A 16,396-nucleotide genomic window follows, 5' to 3' on the forward strand; every position below is an offset into this window, starting at 1 on the left:
CGGCCTCCTGGGCAGGTTCAGCGGAGCTTTATTTATACATTTCGATCTTAAAGGATTCCCATAGACTCCAGATTCATTTAAATCAACAGGCCATCCTTGGAGTATTGGAAATTCTACTCCTTTTGCTTTTGATATGGGAACATATACTTCCTGATTAGGATCCCGTCGCAATTGCTATAAAGCAGGTATGAAGATATCACATTCATTTCATGCGCTAGATGCTTTCTCAACACTCCAAATGATGTGCCAGAAATCAGAGACGAAAGGTCCACCTTCTTCTAAAAGTTCTTGAAAACATTCATTCTCACCAATTTGACCAAGAACAGAAACAACATAACGTGTTACGAAAGTTCTCAATGAATCAACCTTATGCCCGTAAGTTGGCGGTGTGTTCAAGTAGACAAATCGAACAAATTCAATGATACCACCCACTCCCGTTTCATAAAGCTTGAAGCTTTTCAGCGTTTGATGCAATTTGGAAAGGACCATGTGGCACAGTGGTTCAATGCCATATTTGTCCGCCAGCACATACAGTCGGGCTTGCTCGAGAAACACCGGGGTAAAGTCTTCCCAAGACCCGGTATTTTCAGGTGCTGTGAAAGTATAGTCCAAGTCGCCACTTTGCGGACTCGGAACCACCAGGGCGCCTACAAATGCATCGCGTAAATGTCCAGTCCAGACGCTTCTTTCCTTATAGGGAATTTCCAGGTCGTCCCAGAAGTCCTCTTCAGGTAGAGGGGCCTCCTGCACAAACTCAGGCGCGGGCTCGGGCTCGGGCTCGGGCTCGGGTTCGGGTTCAGGAAAAGGCTCCGGTACGGGCTCGTCCCAGGTCACAAAAGAGCGAAATTCTTTGCTCTTCTTCTTTTTCTTCGCGGGTTGTAGGGCCTTCGTGGAAGGAGACTTGCCATCGATCAGGCGAAAAGACGGGGGCGTGTAGTTGCGGAGATAGGCAAATTCACATAACCGAGCGAATGTGTCTACATCGACCTCTGACCAGTCAACGTGTCTAGTTTTTGCCTCGATCATGTTACCATTGATAAGAGCATTTAAGCTCTCAGAAAGCCCTGCCAGTGCAAGAGAGTGCACGGTCACTTCCTTCTTATTGGCACCAACTGTGAAGGTGAACAAGGGGGAAGAGAGATATCTAAGAGCATTAGACTTGGATCATCTCAAGCTTGCTATGAATCACACACCTCCCAAAGGCACCTTCCATCTGGAATGATCATTACCCAGAGACGCAGAGCTAAGGACAGTGTGTTTTGTAGGAGGTGCGATGGATACTGGCAATACAGTGACTGCTCTTAGGAGACTTTCAATTCCAACTGACGGCTCATCGCAACCAAACGTAGAATGTGCCAACTACACCAAGTGCGCCTGCCAAGCACCGAACTCACCGAACTCGAGGGGAGTGAACTCTGACAATTGGGTCTACGTGCAGTTCACTTCTTCTCTATGGTCAGTGCTTGTTAACCTAGGAATCTTTGCGGGTGGGTTGAGGGTCCTGCTTTTGGGCACATATGCAGCCTACATGTCACTGTTTCATTGGTGTAGTCCGTGACCTGATGGACAATAATTATCCGCGCAGAGACTTAGGCGTGTGTAGTATGGCTCATGAAGTATACCGTGGTTTATTTGAAGAGCTTCTCATTCTGCACTGAAAATTTTGCTGTTTCGTACTAGAATGTGGCTTGTAGTCGCCGCATGCCAGTTTATACATGGGCTCACCAACACCAACAGGTTTGAGATAATGGGTCAATCTGTTGGCCAGGGCTTCAGAGCTATATTAAACCTAGTGCCAGTGCCCAATCTGTCCTCGTGCAGTGCCCGTGGCCGACCGACCGCATATGCAATTCTCTTAGCATTTACAAAAGAAGCATAAGATGCCTTGAAATCGAACTTTTTTGAATGAAAGCAATAGATCGATCCTTGTTAACGCCCCCAGATTCACTAGATACACGACAAAGGAGATAAGTGTATGCTTTTGCACGCATGAAAAACGAACCTAAACAAACAAGGCCCCGTATGAAAGAATAATAAGGGACTACCATAACGTTTATCAATCATCTTGAACATACATGGTTGAATAAAAAAAAAGATAACAAGAAGATAAAATTCACTAAGAACCTCCACGAGGTTGCTGAGCACCACCACCACCACCTCGTTGTCTTTTCCCTCCGCTTGCAGCTTCAACTGCTGCGTCTGATCCATCTTCGCGGGATCGCTTGTTACCCTGTGGAATGAACTGACGAGCTGAGGCGCTCAGGTTCTGGTTTCCACCTCGAGGCCCCTGGCCTCCACGGCCGCCACGACCTCGTTGAACACCAGAGCCGCGCTGGGCTTGCTGCTGGTTTTGGTCGTTTTGATGGCCGTGGCCGAATTGCTGGCCGCCACGGCCGCCACCGCGCCCACCTCGGGCGATTGGCAGGCCAGACTGCAGGGCTCGCATGAGCCCAGGCGGGTTCCCACCAGGTGGCTTGCTAGGTAGGGTAGAGGCCTGTTGGCCTTGGCCTTGGTCGGTTTGCTGGGACTGGCCGAATGGATTGGGAGGCGCGGTGGCCTGCTCCTCTCCTTGTGCAGGGACAGTGGATCCAGCAGTTTCGGTTGGGGCTGCTTGAGCCACAGGCACCGGGGCGACTTCGGGCACAGGAGCTGGAGCCGGAGCCGGCGCTGGAGCTGCAGCAGCAGCAGGGACTTGCGCTACTGGGGCCTGGGCTGAGACCGGGGCGGGGGTCGGTGCGGCTTGGGGTGCAGATGCAGGCGCAGGCGCAGGTGCAGGAGCCACTGGCTTGGCTGCGGGTACCGGAACAGGCACAGGGCGAGCAACCTTGGCTATTTCCCAGACCTCAACAACAGGCTTTTGAGGTGTATCTGTTGCAGCCTTCGATACGACATCAATCTTGGCACTTGCCGTTCGGAATCGAGTATCCAACATGCTGAGACGAGCGGCGGTCTTTTTCTCCGCGAGTCCGAGAGCCGATGCAATCTTCTCCTTAAGATCGTTCTCGTGAGCGAGCTTCAATGCTTCCTTCTCCTCGATCGACTTTTTCTCCAGGCCTGCCAGTGCTTCTTGGTTGACACCACTTGTGACTTGGGCCTCTTGTTGGGCCTTCTCGCGTTCGCGCTTAATTCCACCAAGAATGTTACTCCTGACGATGTTCCGAATGGTCTCATGCTTCGCAACCAGCTCCCTGGCTTGAGCATCTGTGAGGTCGGGAATAGTGAAGCCAGCCAGCTCGATGGTCTTGGATGGGGTTGCTGGAGTAGCATCGGGAGCCACACCCGGTGTTCCAGGGACAGGCTGTTCCCCAGCAGACAACTTCTCAATTTCTTGGCGGTGGGCAGCTTTCAGCTCATTCAGCTTGGTGTTGTACATCTCCTTAACACGGTCGGCACGCTCCTTGACCTTCGCATCTTGCTCACTAGCCTGTGCAGCCAGCAGACCATCCTTTTCAGCAAGGGCAGCTTCGAGTCGCTGGATCTTTTGCTCAAGAACCTGAATTTGTTGTGCGTTGGCAGGACTGGCGACTGAGACCGTCGCTGTTGGGAATTGGGAAGCAGGTGTAGGGTTCACAGAAGTAGCTTCAGTAGGAACCTCAGTGGTAGTGGCAGCCGGCGCTGGTGTCATTTCCACATCCGTGGGCGCCGATGGTGCCACAGGCGCCTCGGCCATCTTGGATTTCAAAGCCTCCAACTCTTCCTTCGTAGTTTGCAGCTCCGCTTGAATGACCCCCTTCTCCTGTAGCACCACATTCAACTCCTCTTGCTTGGCTTTGGTGCGCGCGCTGAGATCCTTGGAACGGGCCTTGAACTGCTCAGTAAGCTTGGTCCGCAGTTCTTGAATGCGTTCAGTATATTGCTGCTGCTGCTTCTCTGGGAATTCTGCGACCTCAGTCTCAAGTGCCAACACCTTAGCCTGAAGGGCATCACGTTCGGCAATAACCTCACTTCGCTCGGTCTCAAGGCTGGTAAGCTTCTCCTTCAGTTCCTGCATCTCAGTCGGGTCGACGCGGTCATATTTTTGAAGAATATTTTGGACACGTTGCTGGTAACGGTCTCGGTCGGCTTGCAGAAGCTGCATTTCTCCATCCTTGGCTTCAAGCTGGCTCTCGAGCTCGTGGATCCTGGTCTTGTATGGTTCGATTTCCTGGACCAGCTCATTCACACGAGCGGTCTTTTCGTCGCGCGCGGCCTCTGTTTGCTTGAGCTGGTTTCTGAGAGTAGCGTTGCTCTCACGGAAAACGTTGAGTTCATTGATAGTTTCCAAAAGCTTGTTGTGGTTGAGTGCGTTGTGATCACTGTCAGCAGCTGCACGTCGCTGCTGCTCAAGCTTCAGACGGCTCTCGTCAAGCTGCGACTGCGTGTAGTCGAGTTGCTGGTTGAGGCGCTTGCTTTCCTGGGTTGAAAGATGGTATTGAACCTCAACAATTTCTTTCTCGCGGCGCAAGAACTTGATGACCTCCTGGAGGCCCTCAAGGTTGGGAGCCGCCTGTTCACCGTCCTGCTCGTCATCCGAAATGTTCATTCGGTCTTTCTGCAGGCTAGAAATTTGGCTGGTGATGTTTTCAAGTTGTGTGTGAAGAACGGAGTTTTGTCGAAGAACCTCCTCCCGGCGCTTCTGCAGCTCAGAAAGCTCACCCTCGTAGGTGGCACGTTGCTCCGCCCAGCTTGCTTCCTTCTGAGAAAGATCGGTCTTGTAGGTTTCACACTGTGTCTTCAACCCAGCAATGTCGAGCTTCAGCTGGTTGCTCTCTGCGCGAACAATCTGCAGGTTCTTGGCAGCCTCAGCATGCTTCACAAGCTCGCTTTCGTAGTTTTGCTGGGCATGTTGAGCGATCTCGGCCTGTGCCTTCAGGTCTTCCTGGTGGTATTGGGTAGCGGCAACATGTCGCTCATTGTCATCCTTGAGGCGAGAAAGCTCAGACTCAAAGTTGGCTTTCTGTTCCTCGAGGCGGTGTTGAGCCTCAGCTTGTTCCTCGCGAAGTTTGGAAATGTCATTGTTGGAAGTAGAGAGTTCAGCGGAGATCTCTTCAACACGGGTTTCGAGGTCTTGGATCTTTGTGTTCTTTTCTTCCACAAGACGATCGGTCTCTTCCCGATATTGCTCGTGTGTTTCGGTGGCAGACTCCAGGCGCTCTTCACTAGCTTGGCTGATAGCCTGGTAGTCTTCAGCCAATTGCTTCGCATGTTCGAGTTCACCCTTGGCCAACTCCAAGTCACGCTTAAGCTCCGAAACCTCAATCCCAAGTTCCTGCTCACGAGTGAGACCAGATCCATCGATACCATCCTCGCCCTCGGCAGAGGGTTCGGTCGTGGTGCTGGGTCGGGCCTGGAAGACTTGCAGACGTTCCTCAGCACTCTTGAGCTCCACAGCGAGCTCATCTACACGAGACTGAAGGTGATCACGGGTGGTCTTGGCAGCCACCAGCTCCTCGCGCACAGAGCTTAGGCTTGTTACTAGATCGTCGATACGCTTCTGGCTTTGCTCGTGGTCAAACTCGCGTCGCATGTTTGCCTTTTTCGATTCTTCAACTTCGTCGTTCAACTTGCGTTTCGTAGTCTGCAGTTCACTTTCGAGTGACTCAACGCTGGCTTGAAGGCGACGTCGGCTTTCGGAATCTGTGTGCTCGCGTTCGTTGAGTATAGTCTGGAGATTACCGTTGAGTGAATCCAGACGAGCTCGTTCATTACGCAAGTTTTCGGTATCATCGATAAGCCTCTTCTCAATGTTCTTCCATAGGTCTTTCTCCGCCTTCAGGTTGGCATTCTCTCTCTGGAGGCTCTCCACTAGACCCTTGGCCTCGACGAGGTCTTCAGCGGCTTGTTGTGTGCGGAGATCCTGTCGGTTCGCGGTTTCAAAGAGAGCAGAGTAGCGTTTTTGAAGCTCGGTGTTTTCAGTCTTCAACATATTGAAATTACTCTGGAGAAGCTCTGCACGCTGAGACGCGGCGGCGTGCTGACTGCTCGCGCGGCTGACATCAGAAAGTAACTCGCTGTTCTTTCTAGACAGCTCGTTGACCTGTTGCCGGAGTGCCTTGTGGTCGGTTGTTGTCTCCTCGCGGAAGGTATCAAAGTGAGTCTGGACCTTACGGAGAAGCTCGGCGTAGTCGGGCCCGGCGCTTTCGATGCTGCCCGGGGCAGCACCGAGGGGCATAGATTGAGAAAAGACTGAAGGATCATCATCAGTCCGCTTTCTGTGCATTAGCATGCTGCGGAAAGTATCACGCTCCTTGACGTAACTCTGCATCTGTGCGCTGAGGTTTGCAATCTCGTCACGGTTGGTCTGAGCGCGGGTCCGAAGCTCCTTGAGCTCATCAATTTCTGCTTGTCGAGCAGCTTCCTTCGCTTGTGCCTCTTCACCCTCCTGCTTATCGCCGAGCTCGCGTAACATACGCCGGAGGGTGTGGTTTTGTTCTTGAAGTTCGTGCAGATCCTTGAAGGTTGTGAGATGCTGGCTGATAAATCGGCCAGTTTCATTTAGCTCCTTCGCAGAGTCCTCCACCTCACCACGAGCGATCTTTTCTAGTTCCTCGCGATCGTAGTCTTCTCCATGCTTGGCGATGGCAACCTCTAGAACAAGGACCTTGACCTCTGCGCTGAGATCTCGAAGTTGTTGGCGAAGAATATCGCCTTCGCGTGCCAAACCCTGGACTTGACCTTGCCATTTGCGGGCCTCCTTTTGAGCGGCATCACGTTCGTTTCCAGCCACTTCCAGGAGCGTAGACATTTCCACGACTGCGTGGTCGAGGCGAGTTTGCTCAGCACGTGCTTCCTCAATTTCAGGTCTGGTTGATTCAAGTTCCATGCACATTTCATCGAGAGCATGCTTGAGTTCTTCGTTTTCTTTCTGCTTGGTCGCAAGAGTGGTCCGCATGCGGTCGTACTCGGAGTACATCTGAGTGACATTGAGACCCTTTCCGCCACGGGAAGAACGAGGCGAGAATGTGCCACTGGGAGTCGCAGCCCGTATCAAGCTTGATCGCATCGGGGTGCTGGGTGCGCCTCCATTGATAGAGAGTGCAGGACTTGCTGATCTGCCTCGGGTTGGTTCAGCTTCAAGCTGAGCAACGAGCGCCTCAAGCTCGGCTATCCTACGTTCCGCGGCCACCTTGTCGTTGGTCTCGGTTTCCAGTTCCACGCGGATGCGTGCAATTTCCTGCGCAGCATCATCTTTCGTCTTCTCCAGGGCGAGTTGGCACTCTTGGACGCGCTGTTTGGCAATCTGAGCAGAGGAGCCTTGCAGTTCGGCGAGTCGGTTAGAGCTGTCAAGTTCGATGCGGAAAGATTCAGTTGCTTGGATAGCTTCTTCCTTCAATTGATGAATGCTGGCCAGGGCGCCTTCATATCGTTGCTCCGTCTCGTCAAGGCGGCTCTTGAGTGAGTTCTCACTTCGCCTGAGAGAATCAATAGTCGAGTTTGCCTCTTCATTCTCACGTTGCAGCTCGGAGATCCGGGCACCCTTTTCTTTGCGGAACTTGATGTATTCAGCAGACTTTGTCTTCAGTTCAGTCTCGAACCACTCGTTGTTTTTCTTAGTGAGATCAAGTTCCTGTTGAAGATTTTGTTCGCGGAAGCGTGCACTGGCAGAAACCGCATTCGAGTTCTGGAGGTTTTGCTCTGCAGCGGAGAGTTCGCGTCGGAGCTCGATAGTCTTCTTGTGTTGAACCGAGAGCTCCTCAGCTAGCTTGTCATGAGCTGCGGATTTGGACTCAAGCAAGGCTAATGTATCCCGGTTGGATGCCTCTAAAGAGGAGATGCGCAATTTGAGCGTAGTGGTTTCGGATTCATTCGATGTGGAAGACGATTTAAGTGTCGCGATTTCGGTCTCAAGTGAAGAGCGGGTGGTTTCTGCATAGCGTCAGAAGTGAGTTAAGAGCTAAAAGGTCGACGGGCAAATGTATACCAGCATCGTGGAGTTTCTTTCTAAGATCTGCGACCTCCGCGTGCCCCTTCTCCACGCTGGTCTTCAAAACTTTCAGCTTAGAATCATTGCTGCGGACAGCATTCTCAAGCTCGACCTCCAAGCGAAGCTTATCAGATTTGAGCTCGTCGAATTCATGGGCCTTTTTGTTGATTGATTCTAGAAGTTGATTGACAAGCTCCACAGTCGGAGCCTGCGTAAGTGTAGTGAGCGTCGTTTCGGGAATTGCATAGTGAGATGAGAGATAAGGTAATTGAACAGCAGCGTCGGCCATATTGTCGGGTCACCAACAGCACTAAGCTGTGGGTGAAGGAGAGTTGGGGAAGTTGGGTGATAAGATGGCGCAAGCTAGTGCCGAGCCTCGAGTACAGGCGCGCTGTGTACTGCTCAGAGAGTACACACTGCGCTCGGAAGGGACTTCAAATCATGACGCTGCGGCCCAAAAAAGAATGCGGCGTTTGTCGAGAGACAAAGAAGGATTGAATGAAAAGGTTTGTAAGGGAAAGAAAAGAGGTGACCTCAAGGGAGTTCCATTTCCGCGCTTTGGTTGCGTTCCACCTTACACCCAAATAGGGTTAGCGCCAATACATGTGACCTTCCAAGTTCTTTGTACTGGCTTCTAGTCAGCGTGTTTTAATAATATCTACACTCGACGACAACAGGGTAAACCTCGTCCTATATTCAGATTTACAGTGACTTATTGCATTCTTCCTTATCGTCCACTCCCTGCGTTGTTTCTATGCTACTCGTCCAAAAAACGAGCTCGATCTAGCTCCGCCGAGGCAGCGCTTGTTCATTCAAGCTCTCTTCCAACACACACATTTTGATCTCACCGGTTCCTGAACCCTCCTTGTAACTATGTCGTACCTTCAGAATCAGCTCAAAAGCTTCAACGCTAGCGTGGTTGAATCGGCAAACCGCATGCCCACACAGCGCCGTGTGGCCACCAACCAACCCACGCCTGCGTCCGGCACCCAGATTCCATCTTCCGCTCCGACACCGTCACCCTCCGTCGACTTGAAAAAGAAGCGCCATGACCCAGATATCGTATACTCGCAGCCCGCCAACACCGGCACCGGAAAGGATATTATGACCCAGGTGCTCTTTGCGATCGAGCACATGAAGAACAAGAACGTGCCGCTCAGATTCTCCGACATCATCTCGTATCTGTCTCTCCAGAGTCGCGCTCATGACCAGGGCTATGTCCAAGCCCTTCGGAGGATTTTGCAGGCGCACGACAAGGTCGAGTTTGACGCAAGTGGTGCCAACGGCGAGGGCACTTTCCGGTTCCGTCCCACTCACAACATCCGCAGCCCCGAGCAACTTCTGCAGCACCTGCAGAACCAAAAGACCGCATCTGGCATGAGTGTCCGCGATCTCAAGGAGGGCTGGCCAAATGCCGAAGAAGGGATCAACCAGATGGAGAAGGAAGGAAAGCTGCTCGTGACCCGGAACAAGAAGGACGACCACCCCAAAATGGTATGGGCCAACGATCCGTCTCTAATCGAGCATTTCGACGATGAGTTCAAGCAGATCTGGGAGAAGATTAAGATCCCAGACCCAAACCAGGTGAAGGAGGAACTTGAAAAGTTCGGCATTACGCCTACCAACAAGAACAAGGTTGTTGGGCCTCGGGTCATTGCGCCCTCTCGGAAGGCTAAGAAGCCGCGTCGCAGTGGAAAGACCACCAACACACACATGACTGGCATCCTGAGAGACTACTCGCATCTCAAGCGGTAGTAGAAGTACGAAAGACTGAAATACTCTCGCTTCTGGTTATTACGCCAGAAGATGCTTTGATATGAATTTTTGCATTGCTTTTGGCGTTTGGGAAGGAATGTGTATGACTGTGATGTCTGCGCAAAACATCTTCCATGATTTTTTACACTTCATTCGGCTAGAATCGCTGCCTTTGTATATTATAAGCTCAAAATAATAGATACCCGAATAAAACAACTATGCGATCTCGACAAGACTCAACATACTTCTACATCTGACAACCCTAAACAAAACCCGTAAGACCCGATGTGCATAAAATCTTCTAATAAAAAAAAGGTATCTAGAGAAGTAGTGATGTACAAGGTACCAAAACCACCCAACCCACGCATCAGCTCACCAAAATCAAATCAATGCTCAATGCTGCCCATTAGCAGTCCCCTCAGTCTTATTCAAATAATCCACCAAATCCTCAATCGTACAAACCTTAATTCCCCACTTCTTTCCAAACGTCAAACACCCATCCCGCCGCATCATCTCATTATTCTTAATCTCCGGCTTCCCACCAACAGCCTCCCCATCCTCCACCAACTCCGCAATAACACCCACAGGGGGCTTCCCAGCAAGCTTACAGAAATCCACCGCCGCCTCGGTGTGGCCCGGGCGCTGGCGGACGCCGCCAGGATTCGCCCGCAGCGGAATGATATGGCCCGGTCGTCGGAAGGAGGCGATCTCGGCAGATGAGGAGGCAAGTGTGCGGCAGGTCAGCGCACGATCACTAGCGGAAATGCCTGTTGTCACGCTGTCGTCGCTGGAGTCGATTGTGATGGTGTACGCTGTGCCCTTAGGGTCCTCGTTTAGGGCTACCATTGGTGGGAGGGCGAGGCGGGTCGCGAGCTCGGGCGTGATGGGTGCGCATATTAAGCCGCTGGGAGTTTCAATGTTAGTGTGTGCTGAGGAATTGGGGTACGGAACATTTGGGGTTTGGGCGGGCTGTTGCGGGAGCGGAATTGCTGTTCGGCGTTTCGGCACTGGGTGGCGCTCTTACCTCGTGTAGCGGACCAGGAAGGCCATTTGGGCCGCTGTGATTTTGTCGGCGGCGATGATGAGATCGCCTTCATTCTCACGGTCTTTCGAGTCCAGCACAATGATGAACTCTCCCTGCGCTGTGTGTTGCGGTCAGTCTTCGGTTGATGCGGAATGGCCCGCGAAGGGCTGGGGAGCTGCGGCGCTTTGCAGAAATCGCTGTGCGAAGAAGTCACTAACCAAAGGCTTCAATTGTGTCCTCAATTGAGTCAAACTTGAGCGCGGTTTCCGGGGAAGACATTTTGTCGAGTCTCTTTTTTGCCCCTCACTGCGGAATTTCGGAGGCGGGGTGAGGAATTGAAAGGGAGTTGAGGTGTTTTAGGAATTGATTATAGAGGATAGAAGTAGTCCTAAAACCAGGAATTAATATTCAATGGGAACCGGAGAAAGAAAAAGAAGAAGACCTGAGTCACTGGCTGACAAGAGTATTAGAAATGCCCGTGATAGCGCGGGGCCGGACCGGGCAATTATTGCTAAGCCTCGGGACTGAAAAGGGAAATACTTGCCTCCGAGGTCTAGAATGTTTTATTTCTGGGAAACTTTTCATGAACAGAACACTCTGAGATGAAGGTGGTCCATTTGTTCTCCTTATTCTCTTTATCTTTGACTCGGACATTGATGCAGTCTACATCAGGCGGGTTGGTCATACTATGGCGTGACTATATGCCGAAGGATATGGCCCACTTCGAACCAATTTCATACAAATATGGCTTTATATCAAGTATAAGAATATAGGTTGAACCTCGTTCTAAATTTACATATATTTATATACTCTAGGATATGCAATGCAATATATACATACGTATGTAGAGTCTATAGGCCAAATCCCCGACTACCCATCCAATGCACCTCATCTGCCTGCCTCTCAAGAGCAAGACGCATAGACTCCCCATACCGCTGTTCCCTTTCCCAATCATCACGCCTACGATGTCTCATTTCTTCCCGAGTGGCCTCATCAACTTCAGCATGCATAAAGACATCATTATCATCACCCTCATCCTCGTGGCCCATATCATAATCCCTAGGAATAGAAAATTTAAGACGACCAATCCGCTCCCCAGTCCAAACAAGCAGCTCATCCCCAGTGAGATTCCCACCCGTGGGAAGAATTTTTCTCGCCACCTCATGGTTCCCGGGAGACTGAGAAGGCCAGAGACCCCTCGGTTGTTGATTGTTATTTTCATCTTCATCTGTCTGTGGCAGTGACTGCTTTCGACGGCCGAATTCGATTTGCGGCTGGGAAGTATTGATATTCCAACGACGAACCTCCGAGCGGCCATCCCGCTCTGTCCATTTAATGTTTCCTTCTGCATCGGAGAAGACGATTCGGTTCCCGTGAGAGCCAACAGAAAGCAATTTTGAGCTTGCGGCGCTTTGTCTGTTTTTGTATTCTGAATTGAGATTAGAGGTCATATGCGGTGGCGTGGTGTCTTTTTCAACTGATTTGAGGTTGTACAGTTCTAGCGAGCCTCGTCCATTATAGTCACCGCATGCCACGACGGAATGCGATTCTGGGTATGTAGAGTCTGAGAACACGGGGAATCGGGGTCCTGGGACGGATGCAAGACCACATAGACGACCACCTGAATGGACTGTTGTTTGGAGCCGGGGGAAGAAGCGGCGGTCGTAGCATAGGATGCTTGGGAAACGACCAGCGAGAAGGATGGTATTCACATGAGGGGCTGGTGGGTGTAAGATGGAAAGGGGTCCTGGTTGGAAGAGCGGAGCGTAATTTGCTCCTTTTTCTGAAGGTTCTGGGCTGCGGATGCGTGTAGGTGGTTGTCCATTTGGTTGGAGTTGGAAAAGAGGCGAGTCGGGATGGGCGAAGATGCCCAATTCTGGTATGGGACTGACCACTTGCTCGCAGCGCGAGCTGATTGCCTCTTCTTCTTCCACGGCTGATAGTCTGGAGTCATAGATTTGAAGACTGAGTGTGGTGGCTAGTGTCAAAGGCACTGAGTAATCTGTTTCTTGGGAAAGAGCGAAAATGGACCAGGGATATCGTTGCTGCGATATTACTCGTAATGTCTGTAGATCGACTTCATTGAGAACATTGCCAATGGCCAAATAGGCTCTTTGTCGCAGAGAATCCACGCTCACTCCCTCGCCTAGATTGATAAACTCCAGTGATGACTTTGAAGGAGAAGACTCTCGACGGCTGGACAAGTTAGTCATGAGGATGCCTGGTTCACTGACCCCAAGGATCTTGCCCTTGTTCGCCTGTGATGCAGCATAATGAGAGTGATTCAGATCCCAAATGCAAACGCTGCCATCTTCAAGAGGAGCAACGATCTTATTTTGTCTCGCGGAACTCCAGTCTTTCAGCAATCCCATGCCTTTGACTTCACAGGATTGTCCTTGCTTTCCATTTTCCTTCCGGATCGAAGGTTGCTCAATCCATGATAGCGATATGGGCCCTTGCCGAGCTATATATTCCGAATACCAATCGACATGCTCCCCCTCAGCGGAGGTATCCCATTCCGCCGCTACCCTAGCCCTCTCACTCCAGGAAAGTCCACGGTCTTCGTCATCACTATCCGCCAAAACCGAAGGTTGAATAATATCCTGCGGCTGGTCTTGTCCGAGGGTTGTTAACGAAGTCGACGCGTCCGAAACCCAGCTCTCCGATATACGAAAAGCGGGGCGGGAAGCCCGCCGTGCAGCCCAAGACTGCTCATAGCAGTGTATTTTCCACTGGTTGTTATCGCGGGCGAGATCAAAGAACTTCTTAGAGATAGACTGGAGATGGACCTTCTCTCGTGGGGCGAGGACTGATACTATCAGTTCTAGAACGGTGCGGGGAAGAAGGTCCGGGGACGGCGCTTACAGTCGATGATTTTAGACAGGATTTCTACCGGCAGCTTATCCATGGAGAAGGAGAGGCAGCATTGCAGTGTTGGGAGATTCGGGGAATGTCAGTATCTTATTCTCCTGAAAATATTTCCTGACTCCTTTTTTTTTTTCTTCCAGTTTCTTCCCCCGCGATCTGCGCCCGAGTGGGAGGTCCAGACCGTCACGTGGATTGAAGGGGTATCTAGTACATATGTAGTTTATATGAAGGATCGGTCTAGATGCCAACTTGCTTTGCTTATTCGGAGGAATTTGCCTGAAAGAGTTGTATGATAGGTTGACGTTTGACACAAGTTGAGATAACTACAGTCTCGGGAAATATTTCCGCTATATCCACTCTTGCTTACAGGAACATGTTCCACCTGTGAACTTATGTATCGGATGATGGTAGTGGACTTCCGTATAATCCTCTCAATTCATTTGAGTGATCCTACTGAATTTAAACCGAATCTACCTATTCGTCAAGTCTTGCCCTGTGGGGGTAGGCCTAAAGTTGCGGCCCGGACGGACGCCACCAAAAGCTGCAGAGGTATCATCCATGGATGCTCTCAATGCCATTTCATGTAAATATATGCATACTCCGTACATACATTGTGGTTGGCAATTGTGATATGAGGGTTCCTTTCCAACTCCTGTTCAAATTTCTTTTTACCGTCAATCAATCATAACTCGTACATTAAACCAAAAGCAAAACAAACATTAAAGCGTAAAGCGTAACACAAGAACACAAGATGGCAATCTACAATAAAGTATGACGCCTCTACTCATCCGGCCTAAAGACAGCATCCTTGCAAAGGATAGCTACTTTCTTGAAGAACCGTCGCCATTCCAAAGGATCACCTTTGATTTTGACAAACTCAACCTCCAAAATGCCTTCGGAAACACACTCGATGAGCACCTTCCCTTGGAGCGGACACATTCTACCATCCTTGGCAATAATCCGGATCATAGCAGAGGTATCTCCAGCCGTCACAGCAGGCACGATAGGAACCGGGACCCCGAGTCGATGCAGCGCTTCACAGATAAGAGGCACGAGAAGCTTAAGCTCCCAAGCGGAGTAGAAGCGGGTCATTGAGCGGGAGGGAATAATATCCTGGAATTTTTGGGCATTCTGAGTTCGACTCACTGGCACAGAAGGCTGCTGTGAGAACTGCGACATAGAAGGCTCGTCTTCGAGGTGGCTTGCCATTGCTGCGTCTTGAGAGGCAAATCTTTTTTCGAGAGGCTGGGTTGAGGAGAAGACGTCCGCTTCTTGCGGGTTATCCCAGTCCATTACCATGCCACCGCCCAGCATTTCTGGCTGGGTTGCGGAGAACCCCGCATTTGTTTCAACATCCATGTCCATAGGATCGAAGCTGCGAGTTGCGCCTTTTCTTTGTTGAGATAGAGGATCTTGACTGAAGTCGATATGAAGCGATTCGAACATTGAAGTGGCGAGATTAATAGGATCTCTCAACTTGCCATCGTTGGAGAGGAATTTGTTTGCACGGGTATACCAAGGGTGTCTTCTGACATCTTCCAGCGAGAACCGACTTTTGGGGTCCACGGTTAGCATGCCTCGCAACAATGATAATGTCGCGGTTGGTAATTTTTGCCAGAGTTCGTCTGTTGTTCGCGCATTCGTCTCAACATATTCATGGTACTCGAAACTATCGTCCGTCGGACTGTCCCATGGTGTATTGCCCGCCAAGAGGACAAACAGCACAATACCACAAGACCAGATATCAACCAGATCAGGATGATACCCAGTACCTTTGTTCTGACCACGAGTACTGCAGGAAATAACCTCAGGAGCAATGTACGGAGGACTGCCACAAAAGGTAGTGGACAGTTTGCGCGTCCCCTTGTACTCGAACAAAGCAGCCAGACCGAAATCGGCGATTTTCAAATTTCCATCGCCAGTCAACAGCATGTTCTCAGGCTTGATATCTCGATGACCAACTCCCTTGGAATGCATGAAGCTCACGGCGCTGACGAGTTGCGAAAAGTAGACGTGGGCGATATCCTCGCCGACACCTTCATCGGCCTCGATCTTATCGAAGAGATCCCCGCCCTCGGCCAGCTCCATTGCGATCCAGCGCCATACGTCGTCTTCGCCGGTTTGGTAGAAGTTGATGATATTTCCATGGCCTGAGACGTGTCTGTGCACCGTCACCTCCAATTGTAGTTGTCGTGCGCTGATCTTTCCGTGGCGTGCGGCGTAATCTTTGTGGATGTACTTGACTGCGAAAACCGGGTTGTCGGAGTCTAACGGGCAGGCTTTCTTGATACTGAAGTAATTCACGTCGCGTCAGATCGAATAGTTTCACTTTGTGATAGATATGTTCCTTACCAAGCGTAGGCACCTTGGCCAATGGTTTTAGACACGATGCGAAAGGGCACATCATTCGGGAGCGGGGCCAATTGGGAATGCTGCATTTTGGAGATGAAGCTCGCGTTGAGCAAGAAAACTAAAAGAGCGACAAGTGAAAATTAATATTAAAAGGGCATAACTAGCAACTGAAAGATGAGAGACGCGTTGAAGCAAGGGTACAAGGGCTACCTAGCGAGGCGCGGGATAAGACGCGGGCCACTTTATCCTGATCGGGTAGTCTGTTGATAGGCAGAAGCGGAGAGGATGTTCCATCGTGTGTTGGATTAAGAGTAAATCAACTTCAATGAACATAATGAGTTATATACCTAGGTAGATAGATATGTATTCAATTCGAATTAGCCCGATGAATCATACTACATCTGTATGTAGTGCTATAACTATAGACTACAAAAATTAGTACCAAAGCGTCAAACATAGACCCGCAGTTCATTCGACGATCGCACGCGAGATCA

The 16,396-nt window shown here is 50.7% G+C and overlaps 6 protein-coding genes across 6 annotated transcripts; 1 reads left to right on the forward strand and 5 right to left on the reverse strand.

Moving 5' to 3' along the window:
- Positions 1 to 207: 207 nt before the first annotated feature.
- On the reverse strand, positions 208 to 1,213 carry N7529_003688 (uncharacterized protein; the record flags this gene model as incomplete). Its single annotated transcript, XM_057239215.1, has 2 exons — positions 208 to 1,144; positions 1,194 to 1,213. The coding sequence occupies 2 exons, from the start codon at positions 1,211 to 1,213 to the stop codon at positions 208 to 210; spliced, it is 957 nt and encodes a 318-aa protein (XP_057098510.1).
- A 903-nt stretch (positions 1,214 to 2,116) lies between these two features.
- N7529_003689 (putative filament-forming protein (Tpr/p270)) lies at positions 2,117 to 8,192 on the reverse strand (the record flags this gene model as incomplete). The annotated part of the gene is made up of 2 exons (XM_057239216.1): positions 2,117 to 7,845; positions 7,901 to 8,192. The coding sequence occupies 2 exons, from the start codon at positions 8,190 to 8,192 to the stop codon at positions 2,117 to 2,119; spliced, it is 6,021 nt and encodes a 2,006-aa protein (XP_057098511.1).
- A 584-nt stretch (positions 8,193 to 8,776) lies between these two features.
- N7529_003690 (transcription factor TFIIE subunit TFA2) lies at positions 8,777 to 9,658 on the forward strand (the record flags this gene model as incomplete). The annotated part of the gene is made up of 1 exon (XM_057239217.1): positions 8,777 to 9,658. The coding sequence occupies one exon, from the start codon at positions 8,777 to 8,779 to the stop codon at positions 9,656 to 9,658; it is 882 nt and encodes a 293-aa protein (XP_057098512.1).
- A 393-nt stretch (positions 9,659 to 10,051) lies between these two features.
- Positions 10,052 to 10,961, reverse strand: N7529_003691 (3,4-dihydroxy-2-butanone-4-phosphate synthase RIB3; the record flags this gene model as incomplete). The annotated part of the gene is made up of 3 exons (XM_057239218.1): positions 10,052 to 10,562; positions 10,683 to 10,800; positions 10,901 to 10,961. The coding sequence occupies 3 exons, from the start codon at positions 10,959 to 10,961 to the stop codon at positions 10,052 to 10,054; spliced, it is 690 nt and encodes a 229-aa protein (XP_057098513.1).
- Positions 10,962 to 11,533: 572 nt separating this feature from the next.
- On the reverse strand, positions 11,534 to 13,590 carry N7529_003692 (uncharacterized protein; the record flags this gene model as incomplete). Its single annotated transcript, XM_057239219.1, has 2 exons — positions 11,534 to 13,491; positions 13,548 to 13,590. 2 exons carry the CDS (start codon positions 13,588 to 13,590, stop codon positions 11,534 to 11,536), a joined length of 2,001 nt encoding a protein of 666 aa, XP_057098514.1.
- A 740-nt stretch (positions 13,591 to 14,330) lies between these two features.
- N7529_003693 (uncharacterized protein) lies at positions 14,331 to 15,988 on the reverse strand (the record flags this gene model as incomplete). Its single annotated transcript, XM_057239220.1, has 2 exons — positions 14,331 to 15,840; positions 15,903 to 15,988. 2 exons carry the CDS (start codon positions 15,986 to 15,988, stop codon positions 14,331 to 14,333), a joined length of 1,596 nt encoding a protein of 531 aa, XP_057098515.1.
- Positions 15,989 to 16,396: the final 408 nt, after the last annotated feature.

This window comes from Penicillium soppii, assembly GCF_028829465.1.
Source record: "Penicillium soppii strain IBT 18220 chromosome Unknown utg000004l, whole genome shotgun sequence".
NCBI lineage: Eukaryota > Fungi > Ascomycota > Eurotiomycetes > Eurotiales > Aspergillaceae > Penicillium > Penicillium soppii.